The 21,698-nt window shown below is 35.9% G+C and overlaps 2 protein-coding genes across 2 annotated transcripts; both read left to right on the forward strand.

Moving 5' to 3' along the window:
- Nucleotides 1-4,106: 4,106 nt before the first annotated feature.
- Nucleotides 4,107-5,806, forward strand: LOC108367463 (uncharacterized). Its single transcript, XM_017622077.1, has 2 exons — nt 4,107-5,663; nt 5,719-5,806. Exons 1-2 carry the CDS (start codon nt 4,383-4,385, stop codon nt 5,725-5,727), a joined length of 1,290 nt encoding a protein of 429 aa, XP_017477566.1. The 5' UTR covers nt 4,107-4,382; the 3' UTR covers nt 5,728-5,806.
- Nucleotides 5,807-6,050: 244 nt separating this feature from the next.
- Nucleotides 6,051-6,888, forward strand: LOC108367464 (uncharacterized). Its single transcript, XM_017622078.1, has 2 exons — nt 6,051-6,824; nt 6,871-6,888. The coding sequence occupies exons 1-2, from the start codon at nt 6,051-6,053 to the stop codon at nt 6,886-6,888; spliced, it is 792 nt and encodes a 263-aa protein (XP_017477567.1).
- Nucleotides 6,889-21,698: the final 14,810 nt, after the last annotated feature.

Genomic DNA, 21,698 nt, shown 5'->3' on the forward strand with positions numbered 1-21,698 from the left:
TTCAAGACTGAAAGCCAAAATTCTGAAATTTATCTCAAAATCAGATCTTTTTTACTTTAGGTTGTACCATTTACAAACCCATATGAGAGGTTAATTTTTTTCAAAATTTACAAGACTGATTTTCGTAGTCTATTACCTTTTTTGCATTGTTTAAACCGTCAGTGGAGAGACAAATTCGTTAGCATTGTAACGGCGTAATTTTCAAATTTTTCGGGCAAGTGCTAAATATTTTATTATATATTGAAGCAAAGCATATTTTAATATCACGCCCGTCACAAGGAAAACACATCTTGGACAGTGTAAAAAAGCTGACGAAAGTAACGCTATGACACAGGGAAATATTTGTGAATTCCTTTTAAGTATTTATATGCTTTTAGTTTCGAAAAAAGAACCGATTATGTTGGTCACGCCCATCACATGTCACACCCGCCACAATTTAAAGTTTGATAAACTTCAATAAATTCGGCCAGGGACTGCTACCGTTACTTATCAGCTATTCTGAAATGTGTCATATATCTGTTTGTGATCAGCGATGATAAAGCTAATCATAAAGATATGTTGCTCGAGCGATGGGAAAACTTAAGCTATGCTGTCACGGATAAAAAGATATCATTACTTCGCTTGTCAGGGCAAAAAAAGTATCTGAAACGGTTTTTTCAGGTAACGGCCTCGGTTTGACAGGTAATAGCCTCATACTATTTAAAAATAAGGTACTTTACAATTACTAAGACATACAATGGAGAAGAAGAGTCCGATCAAGGATTATCCCGTCTTTAGGTGGCAGAATCTTGTATGTGTTCGTAAAATCCGACTTTTTGAGAAATAAAGTTAGCATAGTTGTCTAATAATGTGTATTTATGTATTCATGCTCAACTTGTCACACCCGTCACAAAGTCAAGTCACACCCGTCACAGTTGAATTCGGAACATATAATCTATAATTTCCAATAGCGGCAAGCAACTTTGGCGTAAATGTTGAGAATGTTTATTTAACTATACAACGAACTATTTAAAACCATAAGCAGAAGACATAATTAGCAGAAAAACTCTGTTGCAAGTAAGGAGTAGTTAATTTGGTTTGCGTACTCGTCACACCCGTCCCAGTGTTTAAAATTCAGATAACTCGTTCGGATTAAATTGTTTTTGGAATTTTTATTCCAGGCATTGTGTATATCTCGGAAACCTTTTACAAAATACTCGTTTTAAAGAATTTTGTATTACAGTTTAAGAATTAACCCTTAAAATGTGAGTTGAAATGTCACACCCGTCACCGTGGAATGAGCCATATATATTATATTTTTCAGGATAAGGAAGATTTACTATGGGAGGAATACAAATTTTCGGGTGAATTTTTTTCGGGCAAAACTCAGGATAAGGCAGATTATTAAAAATTATTAACCTTTCCTTTTTGATTTACCTAAATCATCTAATTTACCCACCTAGATTATTTCTTAAAAATACATGACATCCGCATTCGCATCCGCATCCGCGGATGTTAGCATTTAAACATCCGCATCCGCATTCGCATCCGCGGATGTCTAAAATTCCACATTCGCAACATCCCTAGTTCAGAGACAGTTCTGAAATTTGTAGGTAGGAACTAGCGCTTTGCCAGACTGTCTAAATTTTGCTGCAGGGAAGAGACAAACTATGTCTGTGTGTGTGCTGCTATTGGGAAAGATCGGTAATAACTCGGATTTAAAAAAATACAACGAAATTCCGTTGACAGCATTAACAAGGTCCGAAAATGGAATAAGATGGATATAGTATTGAGAATATTGGAAAATTTTTGAGGATAGTTGGACAATTTAAAAATTGATATTCATGATTTTGTAAATTTTTGTTGCAGATTCTATTTACTATTAATTTACATTGCTTGGTAGGAAAAAATATTAACATATTTGAGTTCCTGGCTAAAAACTACCCCTTGAAACCTGGGGATTTTTTGTATTAGTTCGAAATAGCTGCCAATTATACATATTTGGGTTTTAAGACGATAATAGAATTATATCAAAAAGTTTTAACGTTCAAATACGATTCGCTAATCTGATATTCAAGATATTGGGAAAGTATTTGAAAAAATTTCTGTGGGCATGTAGTGCAACTCATTTCTCTACTAATATGATGAAAAGATGAAAACAATTTTTTTTTGAACCGGTCGAATGTTCTTACATACCTAGCATATGTATAAGTTCTTATGCATTGAGTAAAAAATACCGTGTTTTAGTATAAAACGAAATGAAATTTTATGTAATGTACATAAATGTGATATATCTGTGTTCTTATGGAAAAGTAGCTTATGTCGAAAGGCTGGCTTTAGCATAAATCGGCATTCGCAGCATACGATTGCGAATGACTCACCGGCGCTGAGCCTTGAACAACTTTCGGCAAATAAACGTGCAAGAAATAGTTCCGATACTAGCAAGTCAATATTCTTGTTAAGTCTCATCCTAAAATTCCTTGTCGTTTAAAGAATAAAGGGAATGCCGCATTATACTAAAGCCGGCCTTTCGACATAAGCTACTTTTCCATACGAACACAGATATGTAAATTAGGGCGGGTCAAGGTTTTTGCATTAAGAGCACATCGCGATTATGGATATTTGGTTAATTTCAAGCATTTTTGCCTAAGAAATNCAAAAAAGGGCCCCCAGCAATGCAAGGAATGTTCAACGTCGAAAAGCTGCAATCAAAACAGACGGCCAATGGATTCGGCGCTCGACCCTCACACCTGCTGTGAGAGAGCACTCTTCAACAAACCGACTTGCGCGATCAGTGAAACCACACTTCCCGCTCATTACTGGTAGAGCATGAAATGGTATTACCACTTTGGTCCGATGTTTGTAAGTACCAGAATAAGAGGAGATAGACCCATTAAAATGTATACTTAAATGATTAGAACGTCGAGCTGAGTTGATTAAGCCATGTCCGTCTGTCTGTCCGTCAGTTTGTATGCAATCTAGTCTCCCAGTTTTCGAGATATCCGGATGGAATTCGGTAGGTGGGTGCATTTTTATATTGTATAAATCATTTGTTGGAACCGGAAGAATCGGACCACTATAACATATAGCTCCTATACAACTGAGTGTTCAGATATAAGGTTTTTATTATAACTCCTCCATTTAAGTAGCTAGGAACATGAAGTTTTTCACTGTTGTCACTCAATATCAGCAGAGTAATTTCAGTGAAAATGGCGAAGATCGGATCGCTGTAACCTATAGCCTCCATACAACTGATTGTTCAGATATGAGATTTTTTGCCATAACTACTCCATTTATGCAGATAGGAACAAGAAAATTCGCACCGTTTTCACTCATTATTAACAGAATATTTGCAGTCAAAATAACAAGGATCGGGTCATTACAACATATATCTCCCATACAACTGATTGTTCAGATATGCGATTTTTTGTTATAACTTCTCCATCTATGCAGCTAGAAACATGAAATTTCGCACTATTTTCACTCATTATAAACAGAAAATTTACAGTAAAATTAACAAAGATCGGGTCACTATAACCTATTTATAGCCTCCATACAACTGATTGTTTAGATATGGGGTTTTATTGTAAACTTCTTTATGTGGACAGCTAAAGCCGAAGAATTTCTTCAGCTATTTTATAAATAATAATACAAAGTCTACTGAGAAAATCGCCAAAATCTATGCTGTATAAGTTTTATCTCTTATACCACTGATTGTTCAGATACCAGTTTGTGCGATATATCTCCTTTATGAAGGATGCTAAACCCATTAAATTGTGTTACTGGTTTACATACCGATCACACAGCAGTTAAAATCACTTGGATTGGTGCTATATAAGGTATGTATATCTTCCATACCTCTGATTGTTTAGATATGATTTTTTATATATGTGTGAATATATAAATTTTTTCAAATGCAGTAATCTGTTAAAGTAAAATTTTCAGATGTTCATGAAAGGTGTGAAGCCTTCGGCATAGCCGAAAACAACGCTGCTCTTACTTTTTTTGTATTTTAACGCCTTGTTTCCGAAAATCGAGAACATTGTTGCGAAAATCCACGAAATTTGACTTTCTCATAATGTACTTAATTTCAATTTTTAAATAGCCTCATGTAGGACGTGCACACATGTAATTATATTGTAAATACCTTGTAATATACTGCGTTATACCATATCAAGTAACTAGACCTTAAGCATCGTGTAACTAGACCTTAAGCTATTATGCATTTATCGATAACTTTGTATCATGAGGATCCATTTTGAAATAAAAGCAAGCGTCATTATACAGAAAGTCACCGTCGAGGAAAGTCGACTAAAACCATTGGTGTTTAATTTTATTGAGAAAGCCTATTGATATTTCATCAGAAGTGGGCGTTGAGCCATAAAACTTCTTTTAATTTAAAAATGACTGAGGAAACAATAAGTGCGGAGAAGTATTCTCTAATGCAATTAAAGGAATGGTGCTCGGTTGTTGGACTTAGTGCAAGCGGCGCTAAGGCCTCGCTGGCCGCACGACTTAACGCGCTGTCGGCAGAAGCACGAGGGCTGTGTCCACAAATCGAGGATTACTATGGAGCGGAAAGTTATGAAAATCAAAGACAACGTGGAGACAAAGGAATTGAAAATGTTGTGGGCAACGATGCTGAAAGTACTCAAGGTAGAGACAAAGGTGCGACAAAGGAGACGGACAACGACGATGGAATGGTACAAGGCAGAGACAAAGGTGTTACAACGGAGACCGGCAACAATGAAAATGGCGACGAAGCAGTGTATATACAAAATGGCGTAGCTTGTGTACGTGGTGGTACATTCGTAAATCGTAAGAGTGCAGTCGGCCAAAAGGAACAAAATCACGATCAAACGAAATACTCCTCGTTGGTGCGCGACAACAATGAAAAAATTGACAAACTAAGGATTGAACTTTTGCAAAAAGAAGTAGAGGTACTGAAATTGAAAGAACAACTTTTAGAAAAGCAAGTGACGCCGGCAACTACAAGCGTTAGCAAAGGTGCGACCAACAATTTTGAAATGTTGAAGGAAGTTATTCCTAAGTACGATGGTGGCGATGACTTTGATGTTTGGCAAAAACAATTACTCCACTACCGTGAAATGTTTAAGTTGGACGATGCCATAATGGGTCTCATTGTTCATTTGAAGCTAAGGGGAGCAGCCTTAGCCTGGTATAATGCGAAGACAAGTTTTCCAGAAAATATTGACAAGTTGCTGAGTGAGATGAAGATTGTGTTCGCGTCATATGAGAACAAGTTCCAGAAGCGGCGCAAATTTGAAAGGCGCGAATGGTCGCATGAAGAAAGTTTCGCTAATTACTTCAACGAAAAGTGTGTTCTAAGTAGCGGACTGAATCTTAGCGATGGTGAGTTAGCTGATTACTTAGTAGAAGGAATTCCAGACAAACAGTTGCGCACACAAGCTAAAATGCAAAATTTTTCGACGGCAAGCGAAGTGGTTAAAGCGTTCCGTATGATCGAGTTACCAAAACAGTCAACTGCAGAGTCACGAACGAAGGAAAGGTTGCGATGTTATAATTGCAATTGTTCAGGTCATTACGCCAAGGACTGCCGTAAGCCAAAACGTGAGGCCGGATCATGTTATGCCTGCGGAGAACAGGGCCATTATGCAACAAATTGTAAGCAGTATAAGAAGCAGTCGACGGAAAATTCTTTTGTAAGTTATTTAAATTTAAATATTATAGCACAACCTAATACTGATATGTTTGTAGAATGCTTAGTTGACTCCGGGAGCCCTATAAGTCTAATTAAAGAAGTTTTGGTACCAGCAAGGGTACAGTTACAAAAAATTAAAAGTTGCTACTATGGATTAAATAAGTCTTTTTTGAATATAAATGGAAAGATCAAATGTTACGTGAAAGTTTTGAATAAAAACATTTTAATTGAACTTTTAGTGGTTCCTAATGAGTCTATTGATTATTCGGTGCTACTAGGAAGAAACTTTATAAATGCATGTGATGCAAAACTAAAAATTGGAAATGTTGAATTTTTGGATAGAACAGTACAATCAGGTGATGCAGATAATGTTACCGAAGTTCAGAAAATGTACAAAGCCGAGAATAGAAGCAATATAGATGAAACAAAAAAAAGTACGCATGAATATGTAAATAATGTAAAAGATGTTGATGAAAATCCGAAAAGTGAAAATATTGAAATAGATGTTGAGGATATGGATTTAACAATGCAAGTAGGCGTTAAAGACAATGTTAACGAAGTTAATGAAATGTGCGAGGCTGAGGGTATAAACGATACAGCAGTGACGAATGAGAACATATGTGAATTTACGAATTATAACAAAAATACTAGTGAAGATAATGAACTGAATGAGGCTGTAAATCAGATACTAGCAATTGATATATGTAGTAAAGGTCGCGCAGAATACAAGATAGGCGAAGAGGTAGCATATAAAGATCGAATACGTTTTGAAGAAATGTTTGATAGGATATATATCAAATCGGAAAGACTGGACAGACCGAGAGTAAGAAAAGAATTGCGGTTGGTTTTAGAAAGTGATAAGCCATTCAGTTGTGCACCTAGAAGGTTGTCGTATAGTGAGAAACAGGAGCTACAGAAAATTATTGACGAGTATTTGACAAAAGGGTACATACGACCCAGCGAATCAGAGTATGTCTCACCGATAGTGCTGGTAAAAAAAAAAACGGGCGAGTTACGGATGTGTGTTGATTACAGGAAGCTTAATAAGGTTACAGCGAAGGATAATTATCCCATACCGCTCATAGACGACTTATTGGACAGATTAGCAAACAAGATGATATTTACTAAATTGGATCTTAAGAATGGTTTTTTTCATGTATATGTAAGTGAAGAGTCAGTAAAGTATACTTCTTTCACGACACCATTAGGACAATATGAGTTCTTAAGGATGCCTTTCGGATTGAAAAACGCTCCGGCAACGTTTCAAAAGTTTATCAATAAAATTTTCGCAGACATGATTCGAAGTGGAGAGGTTATAGTATACCTAGATGACATTATGATTGCGACACAGAATTTAGAGCAACATTTTAGTATATTAGAGAAAGTTTTCCTAAGACTAGTATAAAATAATCTACAGCTACGGTTAGACAAGTGTGAGTTTTTACAGACGAAGGTGTCATATTTAGGATATGTTGTTACGGGCGAAGGAATACGAGCGGACGAAAAAGGGTTGAGAGCCATAGAAAATTTTTCGGTTCCAACTAAAACACAAGAAGTCCAAAGTTTCCTAGGATTGTGTTCATACTTTCGCAGATTTATAAAAGATTTTTCAACTATAGCTAAGCCTCTCTATGACCTTACAAAAAAAGAACAAAAGTTTAAATTCGGTGAAAAAGAAGTAGAAACATTTAATACTCTCAAAAAGAAATTGATAGAATCTCCAGTATTGGCTATATACGACCCGAATGATGCAACGGAGTTGCACTGTGATGCAAGCGCTTTGGGCTTTGGGGCGATTTTATTGCAAAAGAAAAAGGATGGGAAGTTACACCCTGTGTTCTACTTTTCTAAGCGCACGACGGACATAGAATCTAGGTATCACAGTTTTGAACTAGAAACGCTAGCGATAGTCTATGCTTTAAAGAGATTCAGAGTATATTTGCAAGGTATAAAGTTTAAAATTGTCACTGATTGCAATTCCTTGACCCTAACGCTTAATAAAAAGGACATGAATCCAAGAATTGCTAGGTGGGCGCTAGAGCTACAAAACTACGATTACGAACTTGAACATAGGATGGGAAAAAGGATGCAACATGTGGATGCGTTAAGTAGAACTAACAATGTTTTAGTGATTCATACAAACACGTTTGAAGAAAACTTAATCATATGCCAAAGTAGGGATGAATGCATAAATAAAATAAAGAGAGGTTTAGAAGAAACAGAAAGTAGTTATTACGAAATGAGAAATGGCATAGTTTACAAGAAAAACAACGACGATTTACTTTTCTATGTACCTGAGTCTATGGAAGAACATGTTTTATATAAGTACCATGACGAATTAGGTCATATGGGTGTGGATAAAGTGGTAGAGACTATAATGAAGAGTTATTGGTTTCCGAAGATGAGGATCAAGGCGACAACTCATATTCAAAACTGTTTAAAATGCATAGCTTTCTCGAATAAAAGTGGAAAGAAAGAAGGGTTCCTACATATGATTCCAAAGGGAAACAAGCCGTTTGAAATGGTACATATTGACCACTACGGACCGATTAATAGTAAAAATACAAAGTACAGACATATATTAGCGATAGTAGACGCGTTCACAAAGTTTGTCCGCTTATACCCAGCGAAAACTACTGCATCAAAGGAAGCAATTGTAGCGCTAAAAGATTACTTCAGATCATACAGCAGGCCGAAAATTATAGTGTCAGATAGAGGGACGTGTTTTACGTCTAAAGAGTTCGAGGAGTTTTTAGAAAATAATAATGTGCAACACGTAAAGGTTGCAACGAATTCACCCCAAGCAAATGGACAGGTGGAAATTATTAATAAAAGTCTAGGTCCAATGATAGCGAAAATGATAGATTCAGAAAAAGACATAAGTTGGGATAAGGTTTTAGAGTCGGTGGAGCACGCAATGAATAACACCGTACATAAAGCAACCAAAGAGCAACCTTGTGTAATGCTATTTGGAGTAAGACAAAAAGGCCAGATAATAGATAGCATCAGGGAAAATGTACTAGATTTGTTACAAACAAACTGCAGGTCTATAGAGGACATTAGGAGTCAGGCAGAAAAAGAACAACGGAAAGCTCAGGTTTACAATAAAGCTTATGCAGACGCTAGACGGCGAGAACCGGACAAATTCGAGGTAGGGGACTACGTTGTACTTTCGAAAGTCAATTCGCAAGTAGCGGTATCTAGTAAATTGATTCCAAAATTTAAAGGACCCTATAGGGTATCAAAGATTTTAGAAAACGATCGGTACTTAGTTGAGGACGTAGAAGGGTTTCAACAAACCCAAATTCCGTATAAAGGTACTTGGTCAGTCACAAACTTGAAACCGTGGTATCAAGGTAAAAAGCACAAAAGTAAAGAAAAGGGGATTGAAACAAAGATTGTAACAAAGAAATGTTAGATACAAATTGTAGAATCAGGAGATTCTATGTGTCAGGACGGCCGAGTTGTAGGACGTGCACACATGTAATTATATTGTAAATACCTTGTAATATACTGCGTTATACCATATCAAGTAACTAGACCTTAAGCATCGTGTAACTAGACCTTAACCTATTATGCATTTATCGATAACTTTGTATCATGAGGATCCATTTTGAAATAAAAGCAAGCGTCATTATACAGAAAGTCACCGTCGAGGAAAGTCGACTAAAACCATTGGTGTTTAATTTTATTGAGAAAGCCTATTGATATTTCACTCAAAATGTTCAGCGATGAAAAGGTGTATTCATGCACAACTTATATCGATGTTATTCATGGGCGTCGCTACGTAGGGGCAGGGGGAGGGAACGAACCAGTCCGATAGTAACTAGCAGTCCAAAAGCAGTGAAATGTGGTACTTTCACTAAACTATTCTATTTTAAATTTTAAAAGCAGGTAAGGTAATCATTATGAGTAAAATAATTTAAATCAACATTTAATCATTATTTTATGAATTATTATTGAGTTTTATTTTTTCGCTCAAACGGAAATAATTATTATTTGATTTTTATTTTTGGGATTACAAATAATGATTATTTTATGATTTTTATTTTTTCGCGAAGAGATTATCATTAATTTTCAGTTTTATTTTTCCACTTAAAAATAATGATAATTTATAAAATTGAAAAGGCCATAAAGACGCAACCTACTGAAATTTTTACTTGAAAAGTTTGGGTCTTATTCCTTTTATAAGGGTGCGGCTACTCTCAAAAGGATACGTCGGTAATCATGCTGGTATAGTTTTTGAGTTGCTTAACAATCACAATTGAGAAAGGCAATGCAGGTGCAGAAAGAGAGGCATTTAAAAAAAAGTGTCAAAATAATTACCACTTTTTCACGAAATTTATTTAAAAATGCAAGCCACCAGAGCTACCTTTTTTTTACGAAAAGACAAATTAATTTTTTTTTATGCAATCCACCACAGCTACCTTAATACAGTCAGTCAATAAAGTTTAGGTACAACGAATTTTTTACAATACGGGCAACTATTTTTTTAATATTTTAGTTTGCGGTAATTTTTTATAAAAATATGGTCAATTCTACAACAAAATCCCCAAAAATCAGAGTTCCAAACCTTGTGCAAAATTTAAGAAAACTCTGCAAAATTTCATTAAAATAATTCACTTTCTATTTACGCTCTCTAGAAACATTTTTTTAGCCCATTCAATTTTAGTATAATGAAGTGCAAGTATGAGGAAGCTAGGACTTACCAAACAACAAAAAAAAATAAATATCAAGTCCTAGCTACCTCAAACTTGCACTTTGTTATACTAAAATTGAATGGGCTAATAACTGAGTACTTAACTTTTTTCTAAAGAGTGTAAATGGCAATACTTGGATGGAAATTCGCAGAGTTTTCTTTAATTTTGCATAAGGTTTGGAACTCTGATTTTTGGGATTTTTGGTGTAGAATTAACCACATTTTTATAAAAAATTAGGGGGAAAAAAATATTTAAAAAATAGTTGCCGGTATTGTAAAAACTTCACTGTACCTAAACTTTATAGATTGACTGATTTCTTATTTAAGTTAAGTACGACAAAAACTTTCGAAGTACTTCATATACATATAAGCTTAAAAAGAACTGAATTTACTTAAAAATCAATATGCTTAAATTTAGACAAGTAAGACAAAGTGAACTAATATTTTTACTTTTAAGCAGAACGCACTTTTGTTTTTTTACTTACTACTTAAGTTTAATACTACTACTACTACTAATGTGGTTTATAAATTTTTAATAAATGCGTTTAAACATTTGTGATGGTATTGTCCTTCCTTCAACCGATCGTATTTAATATAAAAGGGAAATGTTTCGACAAGCCTGATTAGAAATATATATCTAAGGTGACGAATTTATAATAGGTTGGGAACTACACATAAAACATGGATGCAGATCGAACTAGATCTCATCTGTCGAATTAGGAACTGGTTTGGAACTAAAGAAAAGGGGATGCAGAACGAACTAGATCTCATCTGTCGAATTTGGAACTGGTTCGGAACTATAGAAAAAGGGATGCAACGGGGGACAATTGGCACTTCCTAGGACATCGCAATGTTAAATTCGCCAGTCGCTAGCATGCAAAAGAGAATTAACGCGTACTAGTCATGGTTTCAAACGCACTAGAACCGAACCAGTTCCGCACTAGTTTGTTTCCCTACAGGGCAAATATCGGACCAAAGTTATAATACCATTTCATGCTCATGAAAGGTATAGCTTTCAGATTTCAAATCGGTGAAGTAGGTAACAAAATATAAATTTAAAAATTTTCTTAACTTCTTCCCAGCGTATCTATTAAAATGTCATTTTCAAAAATTTCATGCATTGCTATGCCATGTCATTCCATCTCAAACATACTGTTATACCATGTCATTGCTTCTTAGCTCAGCTGTTGTTTGCTGTTGTGTTTCTGCAGCATATTTTTAATACTGTTTAATCCTGCCTTGTATGAAAATGTATATAGCAGGGGTGGGCAAGGCCGAGGCCGAAAAGAGCCAGATCTAAGTTATAAATGCTACAAAGAGCCACAAAAAAAGAGCAAGAAAAACACAAATTTTATTTTTAAATAAAATTATTATTAGAAATGAAAAACATTAATTTTATTATTATTCTATTGTACGTAAGATAGATATAAAAGAAAATTCAAAAGATCCCTTTGGCGAGATTTTCAAAATCTGGCTTTAGGTCAGTTAAAGCCGTTCGTAACAATTCTGTTAAATGTTGGATAGTCAATAGGTACGTTCGATTAAAATCTCCAGTAAAAAATGTCCAACAGCAAAATTCCGGCGAAATATCATCTGTTCTCTCACAAGAGAAAAATATCCAAAATAATACGCGAACAGAAATTTGCAGAAACTTGCAAGTTAGACGAAAAGCTGATAGAAATTTTGTTTAAATTAACAGGTCTATTCTGCACGTTACCGAAGATTTTGTGACCGAAAAATTGTATTACCAAAAAATGTTACCACTTCTTGTCACCGCGATTCTAGCTACGTTGGTAATGCAGTGAAAATATTGAGCAACTCAGCTATGAAGATTTGTGGAAATTCCTGTATTGCGTATTTCACGGGACAATATTTTGTTACCAGCTTATGAGATGGTAACCAAATTTACCGGTTACAAGAGAGCACAGAATGCGAAAAAGGTTTAAAAATTGACTAAAAAGTAAAAAGAGCAATGTTCTAAGCAAGGAGAAAGTAAAAAAGAGCCGCACTTTGCTAAGTAAAGAGCCGCATTTGGCACGAAGAGCCACGTTTGCCCACCGTTGGTATATAGATTTTTAATTAGATAATTGTTTAATAAATTTTACTATAGTAGGAGCTTGCAAAATTCGGAAAACCTCTTCACGTATATACAATGTAAATAATAATGCTGAATATGTCGTATGTGTTCCTTTTGTTGACATGCATAAATTTGATGCATAATTTGATTTGAATTTATTCGGCAATGTCTTCATATATCACTTTCAAACATGTGTAAGTGACATGATATAAACTGGCACTTGCACGATGTGTTACATGTCGCTATGTTTTGTAGTTCAGACCTTAAGTATCTATATATAATTGCTCAGTCATACGACTTAGTTAGGCCGATCTGTAGCAGCCACAGAATTGAGCTTTATATCAAACTAAAGTGCAAGCTGGAGTTGACCGTGTTTGTCAAAAAAGTAAAAAGCGGCAGAAAAGTCGATAGTGAATAATATAATCTATTGAAAAATATTAACCATATTTCCGTGGAATTGAGATTCGGAAAAGTTATTAGGTATTATTCATAGTTTTGAATATTCTAATCTTTTGCCTAGATATTGAAATATATTACCACGAAATGCTTGCTTGATAATTTCGGCCCCCCTAACTTTAAAGGTTTTTCCTATATATATACTGTATAACAAATTATACTCCCAACGCTAACAAAATAATTAGTAAATTGATTTAAAAAGCGGATATGTGGATCATCCGGTTCTGTATCACGTTATTCTCTCTAACTTCAAAGCATTTCCATTTAAAAAGGGTAAAAACCTGGCTGCAGTCGACAATGAGCATAAATGGATTGAACGGAAACTATAAATAAATTCATAGTTCAATTGTTTTTTACTTTGTCTTCATGTTTGTGTCTTTTCTGTACAATCTGAGATTATGGATAAAACTATAGACCGGTTGGGTGAACAGCCAAGACGTTTACTTCTTAAGTGTGACAAAACAAATTCAAGTAATATATTTAGCATAAATGAATATACCAGCATAAAAAATCTGCATACTCAAAATGTTTAATACGCCCTCATATTTATACATACCTATGTGTATAATTTAAGATAAGATATTTCGCTGCAAAGCAATGATTATAAATTGTTAGTTTACCTTACGAAATTGCGGAGGAATATTACAGAGTATGCGGAAAAAAGTTTATTTTTTACATATTTTATTTTGAATAACGTCTGGTCCGGCTACTTGGTTTACTATACAGGTATGTAGACCTATGAATTTTAAAAATACATCAGGGTTTAGTTGAGATTTTCGCTTTTGACCACTATGTTTTGTACATTTCCCAGTACTGCAAAGCTTTTGACTGCCATTCAACTGGGAGTGGCCCGCGTGCGCTGGGTTTGGGTCCCGCCACGTTAGAACCCTGCCCAATGAAAAAAACACATGCCTCGGATGATACCCCCTTCTTTTGATGACGATCACGGCAAGCATAGGAAGGACCATGATTTTAGGGTATGCACTTGGAGCATCCGAACCCTTAATCGGGATGGTGCCTCTGCCCGGCAGGTTGATGTCCTAGAGAAAATAAAGGCTGACATCAACGCCATCCACGCAATGCGATGGACGGGGCGAGGAAGGTAAGCGTGGAGCCTTGCGACGTCTACTACAGTTGCCACGTAAAGGAGTGCAATTCGGTGTTGGATTTGTGGTGGGAGAGAGACCGGCGTTCACTCTAGTGGACGAAAGTCTAGCCACAATCCGCATCAAAGCGAGATTCTTCAACATTTCATTCATATGTGCATCCAAGGCTCTCTTAGCTTAGAGCGTACATATTAGCTGAGGGTGATCGACTTCGCCGGGGCCCGAAACTTGGCAGTATATATTACTGGGTTGTTGCATAAAAATTTCCTTCAAGCTACATGGGTGTCTTCAGATCGAAAAACGGGAAACCAAATCGAGCATGTTGCGATAGACGGGAGGCATGCTTCCAGTGTTTTAGGTGTACATACGTACACTCCGAGGGCCAAACATCGACTCGCACTACTATATTGATGCATCCCATCTACGACCCAACCTCGGAGCAGCAAAAAAGGGCCCCCAGCAATGCAAGGAATGTTCAACGTCGAAAAGCTGCAATCAAAACAGACGGCCAATGGATTCGGCGCTCGACCCTCACACCTGCTGTGAGAGAGCACTCTTCAACAAACCGACTTGCGCGATCAGTGAAACCACACTTCCCGCTCATTACTGGTACGATGGGGAGTGTGAGAAAATGATTGAAATGCTGGCCGACAGAAAAAACACCCGAAATTTTTAGTAGAGGGTTGAGCGAATTACGGAAGGTGTCAAGACTCTTGTCGGAACAACCATGGCGACATAGTGACCGATGTCCAGAACGTACTCAGGTTAATGAGGGAAAACTTTTCGACCGTTTTGAATGGCAGAAGCACTGCTGACTGCCTGTCAGTTAAGCTATTTAATTACGATGGCAAGGAGGTAATAAGGTGCATGCCCGACGACTGGAATTCAAGTGCGCTCTGCCAAATGCACAAGAAAGGCGACTCCGCCATGCGTGCCAACTACCGCGGGATCCGCCTTCTAAGCATAGGTGGCAAGGTCTTATCAAATGTATTGTTTACCATAGACCAGGTATTCACAATACGCCAAATCTTGGAAAAGACCGCCAAGAAAAGGATCGGCACTCACCACCTATATGTCGACTTTAAAGCCGCTTTCGACAGCACAAAAAGAAGTTTCCTATATCCCTTCAAAACTCATACGGCTGTGAAAAATGACGTTGAGCAATACCACCAGCTCTGCTCTGTTGCCGTTCGCCACCAGACGGGGTTTCAGACAGGGCGACTCTCTTTCATGTGACTTCTTTATTCTGATGTTGGAAATGATAATACGATCTGAAGAACTGAACCGCTGAGGAACAATTTACTACAAGAGCGTACAATTGCTGGCATATGCCGATGACACTGACATCATCGGTAAGAACAACCGCGAAGCCTGTCCTGGCTTTTGCAAGTTGGACAAGGAAGCGAAGCGAATGGGTCTGGTGGTAATCGAAGACAAGACGAAGTATCCCTGTCATCAAACAAACAGTCAGCACATTCGCGCCTTGGCACCAACGTCACTGTTGACAGTTGCAATTTTGAGAAAGTAGAGAATTTCGTTTACTTGGGAACCAGTATTAACACCGATAATAATGTCAGCATTGAAATCCAACGCAGAATCGCTCTTGCCATCAAGTACTGCTTTGGACTGAGTAGGCAATTCAGGAGTAAAGTACTTAATACGACGTACGAAAACCACACTATAAGTCACTCATCATGCCGGTGCTGGTATGTGGCGAATTAAAACACAGCGGCTCAACTGGCTTGACCATGTCGTTCGAATGGAAACCGACGCCCCAGCTCTGAAAGTATTCTGGCTTCACTTGGCATTTCCAATTAGCGTCAGTTGGCCAAAATCGCTTTGGCGGTTACAGCGCCAAATAAGAAGAAGAAGAAGAGAATAGATCTATAACCTTATCCCTCGACGAAATCCTTGACGGTGGTACCGGGAGGGGAACGGTACATGACGGTAGGAAGTTTAGTTTGGGTTAAAGTCTCACACTGACGGGGTTGGGCTTTCGATGCCCCCCCCCCCCAAATTTCGTTCTGGCTACGCCCATGGCGAGGCGTATACGGAATGGTTCTTTTTTTAATTTTAACACAAAATTTACTTTTTACTTTGTTGTTTTAAATAAATGTGGTTATAGTTTTTATTAATAAAACTAAGTTGTATTATTAGTAAAACTCACAACTTCGATATTCTTTAAAAAAATAAGACAGGACTAAGTATATTTTAGCTCACAGGTTATCTTTTAAGTACATAAGCCTCTACGGCGTATGTTAAGGCTTTACGTTACTCCCAAATAGATTAGGCTTCTAGGATTAAGAAAGCTTTAGTTTGAAAGTGTGATATTAAATGCTTTCCACCATAAGCGGCGCCAATTTTCATTGATTATTGCGTTTCAGATTAAGACTAATACCAGATATTGTGAAAGGTTGGACTATACCTTAAAGATGACGGTTTTCTTATGGCTCACTGCACGAAGCTTAGAGTAGAGTAATGTCTTTTAAGAAATAAAAATTATCCTGGGTTATCAGGTGTCTAGAAATACAAGATTAATTGTTGTCTTTCACGAACTTCTTTAAATAAATTTTGAGCTAAGTACTCACCCGTATTTCGGGGGTTACTACTAATTTTAATAAATTGTTAGTTTAATTTCCTATTTGCCTTTAGGTTTATGTATTTTAAGAATACATCGAAAATTTGTTTTAGAGAATCAATGTGAAATAATTGCAGAAACGACTAACCGGTTTGCTAAGCAACCGAGACGTCTGCTTTTTAAATAACTTTTGTAAAACAAATCGGCAAGTACATATCGTCCCCCGCAAGCCAGAAACATGAATGTGTAAAGATGAAAATTTTGGGATTTTTTTTATATGTCGGGCCCCCCTAAATTCGATCCTGAAGCTGGAGCTACTTCGGCCGGTGAAATAAAAGCGAAAATACGTTTTCCTTTTCCCTCCTACGCGTTTCGGCGCTTTTTTTTCCGTGCCTTCTTCAGGAAGTCTATATTTGAACAATAAATAAACAATAAACATGAATAACATTAACCTACATACATAAGTGTTCCAATATACATTGCAAATCATAATTACATTACACAATAACAATCACGTACATAAACGCACAGTTAATATATAAATTAAATCACATTTCACAATAATTTTTCTCTTAGCACAACATCATTTGGCTACTGGTTTTTACAATTTGCATCATTTCATTTGTTTTCACAATTATATATATTTGTCTCTTATTACTGCTGCATAGGCGTTGTTAGTGTTGTCTACGTCTTCCTTGAAGTTCATCACGTTACCCAGCTGTTGTTGTATGCGAAGGCTTTCTAGCGTCATTCTCCTCTTTTCTAATCTTTCGATATCCAGAATCCTCGTGTTGTCAAAGTCAGCTGTGTGTTCGTTTTTAGTTAAGTGTTGAGCCAGCGCTGTTGTCATCTTGTTTCGCGCATCCGTTTTATTCGTTTATTCGTACGCCTAGTGCTCCTTTCGTTGTGCCCACGTAGCATTTGTTGCAGTTTTCCTTTCCATTGCCATTGCATTTAATTTCATAGACTACATTGCTTTGCTGCTCCTTCTCAATCTTGTCTTTCGTTTTTGTGAATATTCTATCAAGCGTATTATGTGGCTTGTGAGCATATATTATTTTGTCATTTCTTATTATTTTTCGTAGTGTTTGGTTGTTTGTTAGTCCTGGTATGTATTTAATGCCGATGTATTTTTTGTTTGTGCTTTCTGAGTGAACTCTGGTGTTTTGATTTTGTCGGTGATTCTTGTTTACTGTCCCCTCTATTAGATTGTCAATAATGCCATTAGGGTAGCTGTTTTTGTATAGTATGTTTCTTATTTTCTTGTCGTTATCTTTCGCAAATTCTTTGTCGCTGAGTATGTTTATTTTTCTAATGAGTCCAGTAGCAGTGTTTATTTTTTGTTTCCACGGATGATTCGAATGGAAATTTATTAATCTACCCGACGAAATAGATTTGGAATACCAGTTAAACAATATGTTGTTATTTTTCCTGTGTAATTCTACATCCAGAAATGCTATTTTGTTATTGTTTTCTTTCTCCGATGTAAATTCAATTTTGTTGTGTTGTGCATTTAGAGTTGTCAATATGTCCTCCGCGTCCTTTGTTTTGATGATAGCAAACATATCATTTACATATTTTTTTATGTATATGATATGTATGTATGTCTTTTTGTTTCAATTCGGCTATGCTGCCGTCTAGTATTTTGTCCATAACGATATCTGCTATGATCGGGGATAATGGGTTACCCATAGGCATACCATAAATTTGTTGGTAAAAGGGATTGTTGTATTTGAAATAATTGTTTTCCCGTAAGCAAAAATCTAGCACCGTCTGGAATTGTTTTTTAGTTATGTTGGTGTAATTTTCCAACTTGTCCCATTTTTCCATGATCGTCCGAATAGCGAAATAAATCGGAATATTTGTAAATAACGAAATTACGTCGAACGATATTAAGATTTCATCGTCTTTTATTCTGATACTTTGGAGGTTTTCTTTTAATTGAAATGAGTTTTTAATATTGTATTTCTATGTTATATTTTTTAAAATATTTCTTATGAATTTAGATAATTTACAGCACGGTACATTAGTAGATGAAGAAATTGGTCTAAGGCGTATTTGGCTTGTGAATTTTTGGCAGTCCATATAGTCGCGGCGAAATTGCCGCTACACAAGTTAAGTATAATTTCTGTTTGGTATCAATTTTCTTCTGCTTATATAGGTCGTTAACTATCATATTATTTCTTCGTAATAATTGTTGCGTGGGATCACTCCTTATGGTTTTGTACGTCGTTCTGTCATTTAACAATTCTCTCATTTTTTGATCGTAATCGCTTTTGTAAATCATTACCGTTTTCTTTCCTTTGTCTGCTTATTATTATTTGATCTTTGTGCTGGTTTATGAATTTTTTAGTGTCTGCATGTGTTTTTAGTATAAATTTTTCTTTCGAGTTATTGTTTAACTTGTCATGGAATCTGTTTATTTTAAGTGCAATATTGCTTCTTGCTGCGTCTTTTTCTCGTTCATCTGTGATTTCTTGTATGCCTTGTTCTAAATCTGCGATTACATGTATAGGCGAAAATGATTTCCTGGAAACGGGCAGTGCAAATTTTCTTCCAAGTGAGAGCAACCATCGAGATTCCTGGGGCACTGTGATGTTCGTTTTGTTAACAAACCAGTCTTCGTTTACCCTAATACCAAATTTTGTAACATTTCCTGAAATTTGTTCTTTAAGTTTTTTGTGTATTTTTAGAGATTTGTTTCGAGAACTGTTTCTGACATTCTATTACTTTTTCGTAGTCTAATTCTTGAAGTCGCCTTTTCAATATATCTTCAGTGTGTCTTATATTTGCTTTTATAATTTTGATGCTGATATTGGTCTCTTTTATTTCTAAATTCATAATTTTAAGTAAAAGCACATCTACAGAGTAAGACAAAGAAATTGATCCACTGTTTTAAACTAGAAACTACCCTGCGAGAACTGAAGAAAATAGAATAGAATGACAACAGCTAAGTGAAAAATTATTGTGAAATGTGATTTAATTTATATATTAACTGTGAGTTTATGTACGTGATTGTTATTGTGTAATGTAATTATGATTTGCAGGTTAATGTTATTCATGTTTATTGTTTATTTATTGTTCAAATATAGACTCCCTGAAGAAGGCGCAGAAAAAAAAGCGCCGAAACGCGTAGGAGGGAAAATGAAAACGTATTTTCGCTTTTATTTCACCGGCCGGAGTAGTTCCAACCCATCGAACAAATTTTACAAGAATTTGGCCCAAATCAACAAACTAAACGATTGCTTATTATTCCAATTCGGAGGAAATGACACTGAAGCACAATAATTGATGTAAATTAATGCGTGCTTATGCACATTGTAATATACCAGTACGCAATATATATGGTGAGAAATAAGCATCGTTTAATTCAATTTAAATTTTTATTAAAACAAACCATTTAAGCGTTCTTCGGACATTGTTGATCGCATCCAAGTTTTCACTCGTTTAAGGGTGCTAAAGGATCTTTCAATTGTTTAGGTCGTGCATGGCAACGAGAGAAATATTGAAAGAGCTTGCGCAATTGCTGGGTACAGCAGTCCAGCTTCTAAGATCAACTCCTCTATTTTAATTGCTTTTAAATCTTCTATTGCCATATTTCTTTGCTTCCAGTTAAAATACCATAGTTCGCTTTGAAGTCCTAAGCAGTGTTGCCGTTTTAGCCCTTTGGTGGCTAGATTTAGCTACCACATACTTTTTTTGGCCACATAAATTTAAAATTGCCCCTAGCCCTTTTTTTGGCCCTTTGGAGAATTTATTCATACTTGGCATGAAAAAGTTGTATATGCTTAATTTTATCTCAGTTTTTTTTCATTTATGTAAGAGATGAATTTTTAAACTAAGAAAGACTGATATATATACATATATGTATTGTATGTTCCTTACGTTTTTATACATACATACTGTAAAAGTGTTAGGGCTGTTGACTTATCTATTAACGATTTATCTATCGTTTAAAATAGATAAGTTTACGGCCCTTAATATGCCTACTTTGTTAAATAGCCCATCAAGTCGATTGACCGTGTATGTTCTTGTGGTGTGATTGTACCAGCTGCTGGTGTGACTTCAAAAACTATTTGAAAATTTTATGATTGTACCAGCATGCTGGTTTCGTGAGTGGTGAAATTAGCTCAATTTTCTAAGTTATTTTGGCGGAAATTTCTTGCACTATATGATATAAAAAAAAAAACAATGTTTAACAAAATGGTAGACAAATTGTGAAATTTCGGCTCTAATCATTTCGATCTTTCCTCGACCTCATTTGTAAAGAAATAAATATTGTACCAGCATGCTGGTAAGTTATATGCTTCGAGCCTGATGGTACAATCACTTGATGGAGCCAGCAAGTTGGTGTCGTATATTTCCCCTTTAATACAAAAATGTCTTTGGTTGGATAAAATATAAGCTTTTTTCCAGAGTTCATTGTTTTTCTATACCATTACTTATTGAAAATGCTTGCATGTATACTTAAATACGTATATGTAAGTAAAAAATTGTAGCTACCATTTTTAGCCACAACGACTTTTTTAGCTCTTTTTTAGACCTTTTTTTTAAGGAATTTGGCTACCACTAAAAATTATTCGCGGCAACACTGGTTCTAAGTTTGGAATATTGTAATAGCATGCTATTACAGCAGCTTTCTCCTTTATTTGCTTCACTAAAGCATCTATTAAGTTAAATGGATGTAGAACAGTAAGCGAATAAGCAACAATTTTCTTCACTAAATCTTTGCTGTAATGATAAAGACAGCGAATCTAAATATGGTATCAACAGAGCTCGCATCCAATATTCCGCTTCGGTTGTGGATGAAGGGTTGGCTCTGTGTTGTTGTCTTGGTACACTTCTTGGTGGCGTTAAAGTGTGTTTGCATTGTTCAACTTTGCGTTCAACTCAGCGCAGGGTTGCACAAAAAAAAGTTGAATGGCTAAAAATATCAAAATATGAAAAAATATCAAAATATTCGCCATAAAAAGTTGTTTGCATTGTTCAACTTTGCATTCAACTTTTGGTTGAATGGCCTTTTAACTAATCGCTTTCAACAAAGTTGGTCGCCAGCCAACATTTAGCCATTCAACTTTTTTTTCGTGCAACCCTGCGTTGAGTTGAACGCAATTGTTGAA

The sequence above is a fragment of the Rhagoletis zephyria genome, unplaced genomic scaffold (assembly GCF_001687245.7).
Source record: "Rhagoletis zephyria isolate East Lansing unplaced genomic scaffold, Rhagoletis_zephyria_1.1 Rzeph_scaffold_02695, whole genome shotgun sequence".
Taxonomy (NCBI): Eukaryota; Metazoa; Arthropoda; class Insecta; order Diptera; family Tephritidae; genus Rhagoletis; species Rhagoletis zephyria.